Genomic DNA, 17,668 nt, shown 5'->3' with positions numbered 1-17,668 from the left:
ACACATACCGCTGCCAACAGCTCCAACTGGGTTTGACAAATGCTGTGGTGAGATGACAGCGTTATGACGCTGACAGTAGTAGGCTGGTCATTCATTACACTCAAAATCTTAACCCCAGCATTTTCTCATCTTGACATAATTGTGCATAATTATTGTTACTGAATGGAAGGGTGGGTGAATCTGAACACAGTCAGTCTGAGGCATCTACATGTGTCAAAGCTGTGTTATGGCGGTAACGACACTACTGAATTTTAAGCTGAATTAAATGATCAAATGAGCAGTTTTCTGCAGGTTCGTCTTCCATCAGTTTCCCAGGTGGTGAAAATCATTCAGATCCAGATTAAACTCGTCTCACCCTCTCAGCTGATCCTGGGCTTTGATGTCAGGATAAAGCAGCGAAGCCTGTTCCCTGCAGAAATCTCCACAACAAACCATCATCTTCATTTTGTCAAAGGCTCACATCAGCATCCAGCACAGGACTCCCTGCTGGGTTTCCATGCTGGACGAACAAACACCTTTCACATTTATCCTTCTGACATAAACCCTCAATACAAACGGCCCCTATAGAGAACAAAGACGGGACAAAGCAACTACTGCTTGTTCTCTCTTTTAGATTGTCTTGTCTCTCTGAAATTATTCTGATCTTCCGTCTCCCTCTAAACTGGTCACCTGTGAGTTACCTGTAAGTCTTTGTGAATCCACTAAAACTTCTTCTATTCATTATGTTTTGTGATGGACCCCTGGCCCATCTTTGTGATTTCTGTATGAGTTATTGTTCTGTTCTCTTATTTGTGCAGCAGGTGTTTGGAGGGTGGAGCTATATATAATGTCTACAACAATAGCAACAATCCCTGCTATCTCGAAGTCCCCAGGCTAAAGGATGTTACACACAAACACTAGAATTACCACCTCACGGTTGTATACCTGCACCAACCATCCAAACTGCAGTAAATATGGTCATAATCTCAATTGAATAATGGCCAGTGTTTTTGCAGAACATTATGAGGTCACAGTCTAGTTGACCATTTGGATATAAAATGTCATCACTTCATCATCTTATCCTGTTAGACATTTGTGTTAAATTGTGTCACAATTAGCAAATAAATTCTTGAGTTGTGGCCTAAAACATGTTTTTTGAGGTCACAGTGACCCTGACCTTTGACCTGTGAGCAACAAAATCTAGTCAGTTCATCCTTGAGTGAATGTTTTGTACCAAATTTGAAAAAATTCCCTCACGGCAATACTGAGCTATTGCGTTCACGAGAATGGGACAGACGGATGGACTGATAACCCAAAAACATAATACCTCCGGCTCTGACTGTCGCCAGTATGGAAAGTGTCATAACATGACAAACAGGCATGTTGCAAATGAGTCATGTTAAGTCATGTGATGTAGCACGTGTGATGTAGCACCTTCAGTTATATCCTGCTGTACATTCTTGTCAAATCCAGTCCAACTCATCAAACACAACAGGATCCAGTCTATATCTCAGTCAGTCAGTGTCGGCAGCAAAAATTCTTCCTCACCTTCTCTCCTGTTGAGTTTGGCGAATCCCGGCGCGTGGCTGCTGGACAGCTGGGAGGAGCTCCTGAAGGACGATGGCGGCAGATTGGACACCAGCGGGCTATCACACACCTCTGTCAACCAATCACAAAACACACATAGTTAGGGATTTACACTTGATTAATACCTAACCTGTTTGAACATAGAATTTTTTAGGAAATTCAGTTTCACTAACGTTATGGGAAAAGACGAAGAGTTGTTTTTGTAACCAAAAGATTTGAATTTTCATTAGAACTGGCAAGATTGAAAACCTTTCCTCACTATATCTGACAAAGAAATCAAGAAATCAAGAAAACTATTTCAAAACCATCTGGGAAAACTAAAGTATGTTTGTATGGTGTCTTTATTCCAAACAAGTTCCAGTAAAGTTGAGATTTTGGAAATAGTGAGTTTTCATCAACATTAACAACATATTTTGTTAACTTTCACCAGCTCTCAGAAATATTACATAATTTCTCTTCTTGTGGTAACATTATTCCACATGTTAACATTCATTATTCAGAATTTACTATTAATAATTTATGTTTCAGCCTTTACCGTCTTCCAATTTCCCCATATTTTATAGGTCAAACAAAAATATTTAGATGAGGGTAACTTGAGAGAATCCACAGACGTCTGTAATCAGAAAAAATCTCTCACAGTGAAAGCGTCAAAAGGTAAAAGCTCAGAAAAGTGGACATGGTTGAACAGAAGTACTGCATCACTTATCGTGAGTGATACAGCACATAGAGGATGAGAAAAGCAGCATACCAAAAGTTATTTGGTGGGAGCATCGCATTTTTTACTCTCAATAAACACCATTAAGTGGATAAGGAGAAGTGGAGTTGTATCATTGAGCAGCATGTTTAATGTCAATGAAGTGAAAAAAGGCTGTTGACTTCACATTCCAGTCTTTCATTGCGCAGTAAGAAGTTCCCAACAGCAGAGTGATACAAGCGTCCCCTCTTCGCATGACTCTAAACTTATTATGTCCAAAATCGTAAAAGTAGTTGGAAAGAAACGTCCAAACTCTTCTCCAGAGTGGAAAACAAAGCTGAGTAGTTAAGAGAGCAGAGATCAACAGTGAAAAACCAATAGGGATAACGAGAGCCGATACTTTGGCTGCAAGGCGATGCTAAAATTCTGAAAATATGACTTATTTTTCTACAGTACTATTGGTACCAAAGGTAAAGTAGCTGTTGTAGGTAGTGAACATGTGATTGTTCCAGGACTGATTACATAATAACCCTACAAGTGTTCCAGTCTGACATCAAAAGAGAAGCAGCACATTAAACAATAACAACAACTTGTTGAATGGCAGCCATACTAATGGAAAAACACAAATGGACTTGTATATGGAGATATTTTATATTTGTCATAGAAGACCAAAAGGCAGTGAGCAAACAGAGCCACAGAGCATTTTGAATGAAATGAGGAAACACCTCAAACATATCCAAGCAGCTGTTCAGGGTGTGTGAGTTTCAGTTGATAACTTTGTATTAATAACATGTCATCAAAATGTTCATATTAACATTATTGTTTGTGGATTGCAACAGCTGGTACTCACAAAGGCTAACGTTAGCTTGTTTAGGCTAACGTAGGGACAGGGTGCTCACGACATTAGCAGCCTCCTGTCATCAATGTTCACTCTTTTAAATGAACATTTTCACACCATGGGTCTGTTGTCTTGTCAGATTAAAATGCTGCTTGCACACTGACTACACGGAGATGTGTACATGTTTGTTAGCACACTCGGAATGTAGCAACCTCTGTTTTTTTCACTTTTTTGCTGCGGTATTAAATTTGGTATTGAGAATTGTGGAATTTCAAATTTCTGGTATCATGACTTCCCCAAAAGCCATACTGAGGATACCACATTATCAGACACAGCAGGAGATGGATTATTCTCCGTCTCTTACTCTGAGTGAAAAACTGTTGCATTGGTAAAAACAGCAGGACGGGAGCTCACTGATGGTGTGAGATGAAAGTCTTGTGCCTCCAAATTATCCAAGCTTTTCAGGAGCAAAGAAACAGTGCACAAGTTGTTTTCAACTTGAGCACTGTACATTGTAGAGTTTATCCAGTGGAGTTTGGAAAGGATTTTTAATACCATCATACAACACATAGAGAGAGAGAGAATTCAAATCAAAGCACCGAAATCTGAGAAATGAAAGTTTCACATGACAACAGTTTCATCATCGTTCCAATCAAGTCCCTTACTATTACAACATGAGTGGCAGAGCAGAGTCTAATCACTGAGAAGGAAGCTTAATGTTCCCCTGGTGGAAACAGGTCTTTCAGCTGTAATGGCACCATATTAGATGAATGAACAGTGTAATAATGTGCAGTTGGATGAATTAATGGTGTAATTCTGCCTAGATGGATAAATGAACATTGTAATCATGTCATGTTGTGGAGATGAATGGCGTCCTGACTGGCTCATTGCAGGTCGGATACTGATGGAGAGGGATCAGTGTTGTCAGAGGAAACCTGCATGTTCACACACTTTAATGGTTTATGGACGATCGGCTGCAAAAAATAAACCCATTATATGTTATACATACCACAATGATTAACAGTAATTTAGCTTGTTTTAATTGGCATCTGCACCGCATTACACAGGAGCAGCTATTTCATTTGTTTGTTAAATTTACATTACACTGAGAAAACACAGTAAACAGTAAAAAGTCACAGTAGAAATGAATGTTTGTTTTATGAGATGTTCTGAGGTCTGAGCAGTGTAATTATATCTCACACAATAACACACACACAGATTCATGAACATCAGCTCAATAAATATTCATGGTTTTCCTCTCCAGCTCCGAACTGTAAGTTAAAGCCAAACTAACGCTGCCTCCATCTGAAGCCTCTCTGTTAATGGATGTTGTTCTCCACCGCTGAGACAAGAGCCTATTACTATGATTCACACTGCGGTCCGATCTCGGCCCACAGCTCTGACAACAAGGCTTTAGCTTCGATTACTCTGTCAACATTAGTGTACTTCACCTCAACAACTCAAGGTCTTCATCTGCCTCTCAACATCCTCCACAGACTGATGATTTCACTTTTTAAAGAGGAAGAACACTCCAATTAAACTAGTGAATGACTTTGACTTCACTAGAGAACTACACTATTTATTTCTGTAGCAAAAAGAACATGTTAAAGATAAGTGATACTGATAGAATGTGATAGAATTAGGATGAACAAATGAGACACTTGACACATGAGCAATTATAACTATAAAGACCACATTATAGAGTTTAGGTTTCACTTCAAAATGATGTTGGTTAATAACTTTCAGAAGGTTGGAAGTAACTTTTCCCTGCAGGCAACAGATGTCAATGTAAGGTCAGAAAAACAATGGACTCCCAATGTTGGCTGGAAATGAAAATTGAATTAATGTCATGATCCAACGTTGGTTGAATGACATTTAGAGATGTTGGGTTTTGCTCACAACTAGAATGTCGGTATTTTAGACGTTGGATTTTGGTTACTTAACAAAACAAGTTCAAAGTGCTATATGTAAGCTTCCTCTGCTGCCAAACATGGTTTCTTGCCGGGAGCAGGTGGTGGTCACTTGCCAAGACCTTCAGACGTTGGTGTGTTTACAAGACCAGAGGTTAGAAGACACCCTTTGATCAGCGCTACTATTTCATCTTCTCATGCTAAACTGTGGGTAGACTGGATGCTACAGCGACTCACTATCGCAAAGTAGTATTATGAGACGAGATGGGTCAGGGCTAACTAGCAGATAGCATGCTAACTACAGTAGACGAAAAGAGGTGATAGAAATAGAAGCGATACAAGAGAGTTACTTTCCACCACTGGAGACAGCTCTTCATGTGAAGCAAACAGCTGTTAATGTTAACTTTGCCTATGTAGCGATAGCAAAAACATACATATAGTACCTTTTTTCAAACCAACAAAATATCAAGGTCAGCTGTCGTCAGTGTTCTATGTCAAACTGATGTTGACATTAGACATCACAACCTTAAAAAAACCAAATATCAACATCTAATGACGTCGGTGGCCAGCTGCATGTCTGCAGGGTTAAATCAGATTTTCCTACTTTTTACAATCCTCTGATTCAACAGACAAGCAGCAGAAGTGAAAGCAGTGCATAAGCAGCAAACAGAAGCAGTTCCAGTGTCTACTAAGACTGTGTTCAGGCACAGTGCTGTGTGTCCAACACACACTCACTGTAGTTACACATATGAAATGGAAGAAAACACACTAGAAGCATTAAAACCCACTTTTGGGTTTCAGCTAGGTACGAAAAGTGCATGTGAAACACGAGCTGTTACACAGCCTGTGTAGACATCTGCACTGCTTTAAAATAGAAGCTTATCTTTTATATTACATATACATGAGACTGAAAAACCCCAGCTGATATACCCCCTGTAGACAAACCTTTACAAATCTCAATTGCAAAAATAAAACCTTTCTCTGATCTGACACACCATGGTTTTCCCCCTAAAAGGCACCTTGAAGGATTAGAGAAAGATCATAGGACTACAGGGTTGAGGAAGGATCTTAGTTTTGTTTAAAATGACTACATCGACCCCACCTCCTCCCTCTGCGGACTGTGGCTCATTCACACTACAGTATATCCTCCTGGGTCAAGAGTTATAATCTTTATAGCCATTAGAAGGCTTTATCACTTGGAAGTAAACGAATGTGATTATTGGGCATTTACTGGAGGACAGAAGACAATAAAAACAAGTGTAGCAGAGGCCTGAGGCCACTGTCAGTCTCTGATGTGATGGTGCCTGATGTCTATGAATATTTAAGTTTGATAACACCAGGAAACCTCCAGTGTGGCCTCCGAGTAGTCTCTTTGATGATGAAATTATCTGGTATTAAGTTTAAACTCTATTTATGACAGTTTGTCACAGCAGGTATCACTCAGTACTGAGATGTACAGTCACACAGTCAGTCTTCAATAATTCAGTAATTCTGATAATCTTTATTATTGCAGGCCTTGGCTTCGGAGACACTTGTTACTGTGGGTGGTGGGACTCCTCAGCGTGAAAAGCAGGTGAATCTGAAGAGGTGAAATGAGAGGCACGGCTCTCCACTGCTGAGTGCTGTAATCCCTGAGGAGATAATGTGTGGTGAGAGCGCAACCTCGCTGAGGTAACACTCCACAAAGAGAGAGAGAGAGAAAAAGAACCCGCAGATTAAAAACACCGGGCCACTTTTCCTCAGCGGAGGTTTGGCATTTAAGAGTGGACGCCGCTGTAGGTGTGACCAGCGGAGCACAAACACAGACAGCTCAGAGGAAAATGGAGCTAAATGTTGAATACCTGTTGGACTCTGCAGCCGCTGAACCTCAACACTGACCCCGGCTGAGAGAGCTTTCCTGAATATTAAACTACTGCACCGTCCTCCCCAGCAAAAACAGCACAAAAACAAACGCGCCTCCTTTCTCTTTCTGTCGGCCTCAACATCTGATCGAGGGTGAATTCACTAAAAAACAGTTTTCTCATGACATTTTAAATTTGAAGCATCCAGGTTAAAAGAAGAAACAACTGACATTTCTGAATCAGTAGCATCACTGGAAACCAAGGAGTTAGGAACGAATAACACTTACAGAAGATAACATTAACAGACATTGTGGAGCATAAAGCTAGGGAATGATTGCTTCAAGGTGTGAGATCTTCAGAGAAAAAGAAGAGAATATGTGAGAAAAGCTGACAATAATAGAATATGGAATGATTCTGCTTTCTTGAATCAGCTGTGGTAGAGAATAACACTGTCCCAAAAGCTTCAGCTGTTTCTTCCCCAGGTGAAAAAATAAGAGGGGAAGTCACAGTATAACGGAGATCTCCTCCGACAAGAGCAAGAAACTGCTGACATCTGAGTAATGGGATTTAGCTTTTCATCTCAATAAAATATCCTCCCATCAAATGAATGTTTAATCGTTTCTGGTACCTAAGGAGGATTTAGAGGGAGTAAAAGAGTCAAACATCTCTCCTGCAGCCCATCCATCCACCCACACAGTGTCAGTTTTATCATTCGAGGTGAACAAACTGTGAATCTGACAGCAGTGAAAAGTCCCAAAAGATGAACAAAAAAAGTCTCTGGAGTGTTGAGGCCTTGGCAATGTCGAGCACAATTAATCACAGCTGACATGATAGCTAGACTAATACTTGGCACTGGAGAGACAGGGAGGGAGGCCACAGCTCATTCACCTGCATTGTCCACTTCTTTACTGTTTTGCTGCAAAACAAAGTGCACACACCGGAGACCCTGAATACTGATGAGCTCCATCCATCACCTCAACAAACAGCAGTGAACAGGAGGTCCTGCACTCCAGAGCTCCATAAGCCCCACAGACCCAGAGTTCAGTGCCTCTTAGTGTGAGCCGAGCCGACTTATTTACCCATTCAGAGCACATCGCAGTAAGCAGGATAATGAGGCTCCAGCGATGGTGGTTTTTGCTCCAAAGCTTTAACAATCATCCTCGTGCAGAAACTGTCAATGTTCATTTTACTAATCTGCATGACTTCTACCTCCAGTTTGACCCAAAGAGATCCAACTACTACTGAAAGTGTGTTTGTAAATGGATATAGCACAATGGGCTGTCTTAACAAGCTGATTCCAACTTTTGAGTTCATGCTGCATCAGACAATATTCTAATGAAAGGAAAAAAAAAGAACATAACATTTTTACCCCACTTTTAGTTTCATCTGGCACATATGAATACAGAGCGTGTTCTTGGTACACAAGGAATGAATGAAGATGAATTATTGCATCTATAAAATGTTGGAAAATAGCAAAAAAAAAAAAAAAAAAAACTCCATGGATATTCAATATGCAGTGATATAACAGAGAAAAGGTAAAAAATTCTTTAATTTAATAAATACCAGGCCGTTCACTCCCACTGATTCATTCTTCTTCATATTATGGTCCAACAGAGCGGGGTTATATGCTGTAAAGCCTCAGACATACTTTTCGCATCTCTGGACAGCTGCAGATGTTTCTGCGGGCGTGGGAACATGCACACAACTCTATTAATGCTACAGCTGGGGTCAGCTTTGGTCTGGTGTTCCATGCATTCACATTTCCAGTAATACACCACAACGTTGTTTGCCTACCTCTCTAGAAATCAAGAAGTAGGACTCCACAGGACAAATTTTGGGCTGCACGCAGAGGTCAGAATAGGGGTTTGTGCGGACCCTCGTGGACATGGGCAGATGACAATATTTTACCAAAGCAGACCCTCCTGAACATGCGGATACTGACGGTATGAACTGGCCTTAAAAGTGGAGGTTGCAGCACAGCTCTATTTTGGATTCTCCAGGTTGCCTAAAACATCCACACTGTAAGCGAATCCTCTGACCGAGCAATTCCATTGGAATTAAATAATTTCACCTCAAACCTTTGCAATTTTAATTGCTGGTGTGAAGGAGCCTTATGTTTCCATTTGCCACAAAACAAAACACTAAGTTGAAAATTTCCTAGTCCAATTTCATCATGTCAAACTGTCATTTTTCAATATATTCAGAACACTTCACCTAATTAAATGAAAGACAGAGCTACTGCAAGGAAAATGACCTTGTTGAAGAATCTGTGACAACATCAGCTTTGAAGATACACTAAACCAAAAATAATATAACAGTTGTTCTTTTTTGCTTTTATGCGTACACTAGGTTGGATTTATATTCTGGCCGTGACAGATACAACAAGCTGATTAAAACTGCTGAATAATTCATCAGGAGCCAGTATCTGTTCTAAAGCTGCCTGTGGCCCGACTTGTTAATTGATTAATTGAAATGCAGAGCAGTGTACTGTGCTAACTAATACCCTGAAGGTAAGGACATGGCAGGAGCTCTCCTCCCCTGGTTTAGTTAGCACTGTTTTGACACGTAATTAATAGCACAGGATGAAAGGATCTGATCAGGCTGCAGAACAGCATATGGCACCGACCAGCCACAATACAGCCGCACTGCAACTTCAAATACCCCATTCAGTCATTTACTGCTGTTTATTCTGGATATATAAACTGACACTAGAGGAATGATTTAACATATTACAAGATGTTACACTGTGAAGGGTTAGGGCTAAACAAGTACCAAGGACAACACACTGGATGACAGACTTTGTACTCACACGTCGAACAAAACCTTTCCTTTTCCTTTCCACACAACACACAAAGTATTATTTAACTGTGACTGTTATTAAACTCTGTGACTGTTTGACATTTAATTTTCAGCCGTAACCCACTGTACAGTGGGTAATATTCAAATGTTAATTCAAATTTGAAAACTGAAATGCAAAATGAACGATGATCTTTCATTTTTTGCATTTTCTTTTGTGCAAGCGGTTCTCAAGATACAATAAAAATGAAGATGTAATTTTCTAAGAATTTGAAAATGGAAATGAAAACAGCATTTGACATTTCAAAGACATAACCTGCTGTTAAAAAAAAACAGCTTCCCCGTCTATTACATGTTCCTAAATGTTGTTAAATATGTATCTAACACATTGAAATAACATCCATAGATACTAAATCTGACACACCATATTTTCCACAAGCTACTTGATCCAAATACTGAACTAAAATAAAAATATCAAATCTATAAGTTTAAATTCTTGACACATTATGAAAGAAAATTTGGCTGGACACAGCACCCCTGAAACTCTGCTGGGGTTGGAATGGAATATCTTCCCTCAAAAACAGTCTTTGACAAACACAAGAACTGTTTTTCAGAGTGCAACAAACCAGACAACGGACACGTTTTCGTTTTGTCCTGCCATCAAGGTACTTGTGGAATCACCACATCGCCACTTTCTACTTTCGTCATTTTATTAAGCACCAACTAAAATCGACAGGCTGCTGGCTGAATGTTTTCTCTTCACTGCTCTCTGCTGATGATAATTAGCGTTGGTGATTTGCAAATCTGTGCATTTTGCCAGCCTCAGTGTCTGAACTCAGTCACTCACAGGTGCACACATAAAACATTTCACACACTCTAATTTTCACTGTTATGTGCGAGCAGAATTCCGCACTGTAGAGCCAGAATGTAATAAAGGAGAGGAGCTGCGTTGAGCCAAACAAAGCACAATACAGTAAAGAAACAATTTTGATGGGCTTTATTTTGACCTGTTCCAATCCATTAAAACATGCCCAGGTGCTGAGTGGCTCAGCACATCTTTAATATAATGTCTTAATAAGTGAGCTTTAGAAATGCTGGAAGAGTTTTTTTTGGGCAGCACCATAGCTGTATCCACACATTTCCCAAAATGTCAAAATACTTCACGTAACATATGCAATGGTGTTTATTTGCCATTTTCCAAATAAAATAAGAGTAATTCTGTCTCAAAGAGTTGAACATCTATGACTTTGTCTGGTGGTACTACATGCCCCTAAACTACAAGGCAATGTCACTTGAACACATCTGTTGTGTCTTCCTAAAGTAACAGTCCAAAGTCTGGCTCTGAAATGTGACTGGGATGTGTGTCTGGGTTCAACTGCATTTATCTGAATTTGTGCAGGATAGGTGCCGAAGCTTAACAGGGGTGTTAAAGTGATCTTTGAACATTTTAACACCACACACTTTTTATATCCAGTCTGGATTGGACTCAGTTAAAGGTCCCACATTGTATAAAGTGAGATTTCCATTTCTCTTTTGATTATAAAGAAGGTCTAGGTTGTATATTAACAGTGTGAAAGTATCAAAGGGCTCTGTCTACAGAGAAATGCACACAGCCTCCCCTCTGATTGGCTCACTAACCTGTTGTTACTGGAGCTCCAGAGAGAAGTCTGAGAGAGGAGATGTAAAACTACATTGAGATGGTTTTTGATTCTTAAAACCAAAAATATATATTCTTATAGATATCAACAAACCACATCACTCATGATGCCCAAATAAGAATAATCAGCCCAACAACTGTAATGTGTGTCCCAACTTTTAAACAGTGCAATAAAGATGAAATCACTCATTAAAAAGTCATTTAGTTGCAGCAGAAAATTAGTCCTCTGGAGACAAAGTCTAATAATAGCTTTTCTCCTTTAGTGTCAAAAGACCTTTCAAAAATGCACTTTAATGCATGCAGAGTGGACAGCCAGCACAAACACCAATCAGCATAATGCCAATGTACCACTGCCTTTAAAGGGAGAGGACAATCATCCTTCTCACTGAGGCTCATCACACTGAGCAGTGATGTGGGTGGCTGAGTGGGAGACAGACATCAACCAAATGAAGTGATCACAACAGCGACGAGCCACATCACGGCAGCTAAAATCTCTTCATCTTTAAACTGCCAGGTTTAACTCACATAAACACAGAGACAGTTGAAACAAGCTGCTGAGAATCAAGACTTTCACCAGAGCCCAGTTCAAAGACTGCTGAAGCCCAAAAAACATTCACTGTGAAGCGTAATGCAAGAAATTATGCAGATTTTAGAGGGAATGCTGCAGGCTACATCACTCGTACTAATGGCTTCAGGAGAAGATATGTATAATAAAATATCTACTTATCCACCAGCACTAAGTAAATGATTTGAATATATTACATCTTAATTGAAAATATCAACACATGTCCATAGAAAAAAAGGTTATTTGTTACTGTCATTCAGGTACAACCACAAAGATATTCATATCATCCAGGCATTTTAGCAAAATTATATTATTTCAAAAAACAGGCATTAAATCTAATGGGACCCTGGGGACCCATAAAATGGAAAAACAGCACTGATTCAGTTGAGAGAGTTATAATGCAGAAAATATTATATAATTTATATTATATATAATATTACAATATTATATATCATTCGAACATATTATTTTTCCAGCACAGTCCATTAAGCTAAGGTTGGATTGCACCAACAAGGTTTACTTTAATCTAAGATTAGCTCTAATCAGAGTTTTGGGTAGTAAAGCCAAGTTTATTAGTTTAAACTTTAAACTGTTTTAATTTAAACTGAGTTTAATCAATAAGGACAAGTATATCAACATATCAAAATTAAAATTAAATAAATAAATACTTAATAAATATATAAATAATCTTTTTTTTTCCAAAACAAAACATCACATTTTTGCTAGCTAGATAGCTAAAAAAGCTAGCTTGCTAGATTAATAGTACTCGTGATGGCTCAACAGAGGAGCTCAAATTCTTCCTCCTTTTGAGAAAAACTTGATGGCTGAATTAATATTATATGGCCAAATCATAGAAGATAAAAAAAATGGATAACAGCACAGAGAAAAAGAAAGAGACTGCTTGGCAGCTACTGTCTGACTGTTTTAACGGATGTTTGGCGTAAAAGAAAAAAGGGAAGTCGCTCAGCTTAAAGCTTGTTGCAAAAACATAAAAGACGAAAGCCCAAAAAGATGCGGTGAGTGTGAGACAGGAGATGTTCATCACAGGAGGAGTGCTGACAACAGTCGAGTTGTGTAGGCCAAACTGGTCTCCATCCACCCTCTGGAAACAACCAGTAGTGTAGAATCTCAGGGCCACCAGGAGTTTGAGCATCGGTGGTAAAGCTGCATTTCTGTCACTGCCATGTTTAACAGTTGGCCCAATCCTCCTGTCCTTTGTGAAACGGTATCTTCACAAAAATTCATCCTCATCATAAAACTCAAGTGGGTTGAGTCTGTCTCTCAATTTTTCTTTGAGGAAAGTTAAACCTCCTCAATCACAGTTCAAAGTTAGCGCTAGATCACAGTTTAAATTGAGGTATAAAGTTTTGGTGCAACAAAATTAAATTTAATCTTGGTTTAAAGTAAAAACTAAACTGAGATTAAAGAGAGGTTTAAATTTATTCGCTTAATATTAAACTAATCTGGTGCAACAGAATTTCAATCTAAACCATGATTTAATCTGGTTTAAAAGTTAAACCGTGTTGGTGCCATCCATCCTAAGGGTATTTTTTCTTTATTGTAATAGAAGTACAGTCACACCTGTTGTGATCTGCCACCATAGACTGTATATAAAGATGGACATGGCCTCCATGATGTCACCCATAGGTTTCTGAAGAGCAGTTTTTAAGCTCAGAGCAAGCTGCACTGTTGCCACCATCTTGGCAGTGCCTTACTTTCAGCTAATCCAAAAACGGACAAAGAGGTGGGGCGTGTGGAGCCTAGACCTCGGTGCATGATGGTTTGTGGCAAGCATAGGCTCACCCACCTGTCACTCAAAGCAACCACACCCTGAAATATGCATTCATATTCTCATACAGTTGTCATGAAGGGGGGAATTAGCTCTAGAGACCAACAACACCACAGAGAATGGAGACAGAAACGCACCAATAAAGGAAGAAAAAGGGAAGACGGCAAGTCAATAGACAAACAATGAAGACCACACTCCACACTACTTCTATACACTGCTTCTACAACAGAAGACTAAAGAGCTAAAGTTATTTGAATAACAAAATACTCATTACATATTACTCACTACAGTAATTATAGTACTTTACTAATTGCTCAGCAGCAAAAGTAATTAGTTACATTAGATATTACATTACTTTCATGACTCAGTCCAGCTCTGTCAGCTCTTTAAACAACTTCAGAGCCTCCACACCCACATGTCACACAGTCTGTATTTAAACCTGCAGTAACTGTTGGCCACTTGTGAGCAGAAAAATTAAGATGTGAACACAACAGAGATTTAATCACCCTTTCAGTTGATATGGGGAACCTGTCTACACATCAAGCAGTTATGGAGCACCATTAGCATTAATTTCGGGTCATGTTTCTGGCCACCTGTTGAATGGAAGTCCAATATTCTCTCTCTTTTAAGCTCTGGTTTTGATGTCTTCCGACTCCTGAGGGAAATATCTGGGTCTCTAGCTGCCAAATGCTCCATATGTTCACCAGCTAGTCTCTATCACAGTCTGTCTGCCATTTGCAGCTAAGCAGTGAGTGCACATTGGGTTTTTAGAGCTTTTTCATTGAAAACAGCTGCCTGCCGCGGCCAAAAATGACGCTATGAAAGCGGTGAGTGTAAATCGTAACTGTAAAATTGTGGCTGGGCAGCTGAACAATGAGCTGAAACTCAAAGCTGAATAAAGCCAAGGACAGCTATATATTTGGGTGATAATTTTCTGTAGCTTCTATACTATGGGTGACCCCTTTCGCATTGTCACACAAGGTGCCACAGGACGTAGTGTAGGGCTGAACGATTAATCACTTTTGCAGTAATATGATAAAACGCGATTTTCTAACCACAAAGGCTGCGATTACACTCTGGTCATGTGACATGCAAGCAGGAGTAGAGCAGTCAGCTAAAAGAGGGCGCAACAACTTGGCACACTACACTTTCACTGTTGTACAATGGCCTCAGGCTCGACAGAACCTGGCACTTCAGAAACTTTAGTGTCAAAGAGGAGTAGTACGTCAGTTGTGTCGAACTATTTTAGCTTTAAAAAAGAAGATGCTGCACAGAGTCATGTGTTGTGCAGAACCTGCCTTGCTACTGTTGCTACCTCACAGTAATAACCTGTATCAGCACTTAAAAAAAAACACCTACTTCCCAGACGACCACACAGGGGAAAACATAGCAGCCGGCAAATGAGAGGGGCTTGCCAACTGGGATCTCCATGAAGAGAACCCTGTCTGCATAACAACGGACAACTTTAAATGGTCACAAGGCTGTAAGTTAAACCAATCAGTCAATTTACTACTGTGATTGAAGTAGTTAAATAAAAATGTCATTCATATCAATAACATGACATAAAATGACATAAAAACATGTCATTCATATCAATTCATGCATCATCTAATTTCATCATGACATATAGGCCTGGCCTACAGGAAAGAACAGTTTATGTTTAATCTATCTAATATTGTGTTAGTCATAATATAGAATGATTTATTGCTGGTGTTTGAATAATACAGAAGATAAGGAAACAAAAAAAAAGTGTGTGTGTGTGTGTGTGTGTGTGTGTGTGTGTGTGTGTGGTGTGTTGTGTGGGTGTGTGTGTGTGTGGTGTGTGTGTGTGTGTGTGTGTGTGTGTGTGGTGGTGTGGTTTGTGTGTTATGTTTTGTCTTTGTGAGGACCGGTTTGAGTATATAGACCTTATATAGTGAAGACAATTCAGGGAAAGTGAGGATATTTTCGCCACTCTCCACTGACACACCTTCAAAGGGCTGTTTGAGGGTAAAGGTGGTTTAAAGGTTCAGGATGGAAATTATGTTTAGATTTGGATAAGGGTCAATTATAGAAATTTAGTTGTGATGGTTTAGGGTTAAGCTAAGGGGCTAGGTAATGTAAGGGAAAAGTACAAAGAATATAAGTTTTGTGTGTGTGTGTGTGTGGTGTGTGTGTGTGTGTGTGTGTGTGTGTGTGTGTGTGTGTGTGTGTGTGTGTGTGTGTGTGTGTGTGTATGTGTGCAGCCTCTTCACACCTTCACTAAACCACAACAGGAGCCGCAGTCGCAGCATCTACTTAGTTTTACTTTACAGCCATCCTCCCTCAGGAGACATTAGAAGATAAGTGCTCTTTAAAAAACTTCTCTGCAGCGAATTTGATGTTCTCCATCTTCCTCTCACACACTCACAGCTCAGTTTTCCTGAGGCTGGAAACACAAAGGCTCAGATTTCTTTAACTAACCAAGGGAAGAGTTTCTATCCTTTACCAAAGTTGTTGAGACGAGTGTTAACATCGAACTTTTGGCCTGAACTATTGAACCTTCAAAGAGCAGAGGAATTGGGGAGAAGCTGGGGGTAAAATCTGGACAGTCCCCAATTAGTGCACTGCTCAGACATGGAGGATGTGGTGGTGAATATCTCCTCTCACAGCTTGTTGGTCACATCTTCCTCAGGACAGACTGATCTTACAAAACTTTGCAATGTGAAAAACCTGCAGTGACCACGCTAAAGTCACATAGGAGGACTTTCAGCTGGCAGGAACAAAACAGAGAGGATCACAACCTTTACACTTGATAACACATAAAACTGAGAAACTATCTTCTTCACAGCAAAGAGACACACCACTCCCTCCTCAGAAAGATGCTGGTTGTAGGGTTTGAGAGCAGAGGATTGTAGGTAGCATTGTTCCGGACCAGTATTATACACATTTGTTCTCTGCCTGCCTTAAATTTAATCTTTGGCTGGAGCTTTAAGTATTTTATCTCCAAGTTGACAATGCACTTCACAGAAATCCATTTTTTTGTTTCATGGTACACTGGGATTAAAATTTATCACACTGTTGTGATATGACCAGTCAAGAAGTGAAAACCTCCTGCTGCTGCACACTGCTCCCTGAGGAGCAACAGACTGTTCTGCCAGAGCAGTAGCATCTGCTCACATATGAGTTGTAATTGTTTTCCAGGACTATGTTTATGATGACACATGATACAGTATAAATCCTTAAAGGAACATCGTTTTTTTTCTTTCCTTTGCTACAGGAAGGTTCAGGGTCAGGTACAAAATGTAGTCGATGCTGATTCAAGTTTAAGTTTTATTGTCATGTATCTTTAAAAAGTAGGCTACAGTTGCACATTCAAATGCAATGAAAGGCATCTGCCCTTAAAACTAACGATTAATAAAGCTATACCTAAATGAATGAGTATAAGTTAAAAAAAATGATAGTGATTGGTGGGATTAGTTATTTATTATTGTGTTTTTAACCGTCATGTCTGATACATACTGAGTTATTTAAGGTGCATCAAGAGAGAGAGAGAAGCTCATAGCGTGTCACCATGTGTCAGCGCCATGTTGGTACATTATGGATGAACCCTTTTAAAGATGACCCTCTAATCTCTGCACTCCTGTCCCATTAACTAATGTACTGGAATGGGACATAATGTCATCTAAAAGTCTAAACATCAGTAGATGTAACGATGTGATATGATTCACTCTTAAACTACGGGCAGAGTTTAAGAGATATACAGTATGACAGTAAGTCTTGGTGAATCTTGTCATAGGCGGCCTATTGCATTATTGCAGCCTCGCAGGTTGGAGGGTCACCTAACAATTATCTAACCAAGGTACCTTTAAAGACACATTTCATATCAGGCTAAAAAAACAGTGTTTCACAGTTTCAGATCTGAAGCATCTACTGTATGTACTCAGAAACGTGCTCTAATCACATCTTGCAGTGATGCTACACTACTGACAGACCCTCAGGTATACTTCACTACAGCAAGCCAGAGGGCAATAAGCTGTTCAGTTAGAATTAA

General features: G+C 39.6%; 1 protein-coding gene across 1 annotated transcript in view; it reads right to left on the bottom strand.

Annotated features, from left to right (window-relative positions):
- The window catches only part of LOC111233859 (contactin-associated protein-like 4), a 97,597-nt gene that overhangs the window by 67,105 nt on the left and 12,824 nt on the right, over positions 1 to 17,668 (bottom strand). Inside the window, exon 2 of the mRNA XM_022761759.1 lies at positions 1,528 to 1,638. Coding sequence (XP_022617480.1) covers positions 1,528 to 1,638 — 111 coding nt within the window. The remainder of the gene's footprint in view (positions 1 to 1,527; positions 1,639 to 17,668) is intronic.

The sequence above is a fragment of the Seriola dumerili genome, unplaced genomic scaffold (genome assembly GCF_002260705.1).
Source record: "Seriola dumerili isolate Sdu_G_001 unplaced genomic scaffold, Sdu_1.0 BDQW01000432.1, whole genome shotgun sequence".
Taxonomy (NCBI): Eukaryota; Metazoa; Chordata; class Actinopteri; order Carangiformes; family Carangidae; genus Seriola; species Seriola dumerili.
The sequence above is the reverse complement of the archived record's forward strand: the minus strand, read 5'-3'. Positions and strand labels throughout refer to the sequence as shown.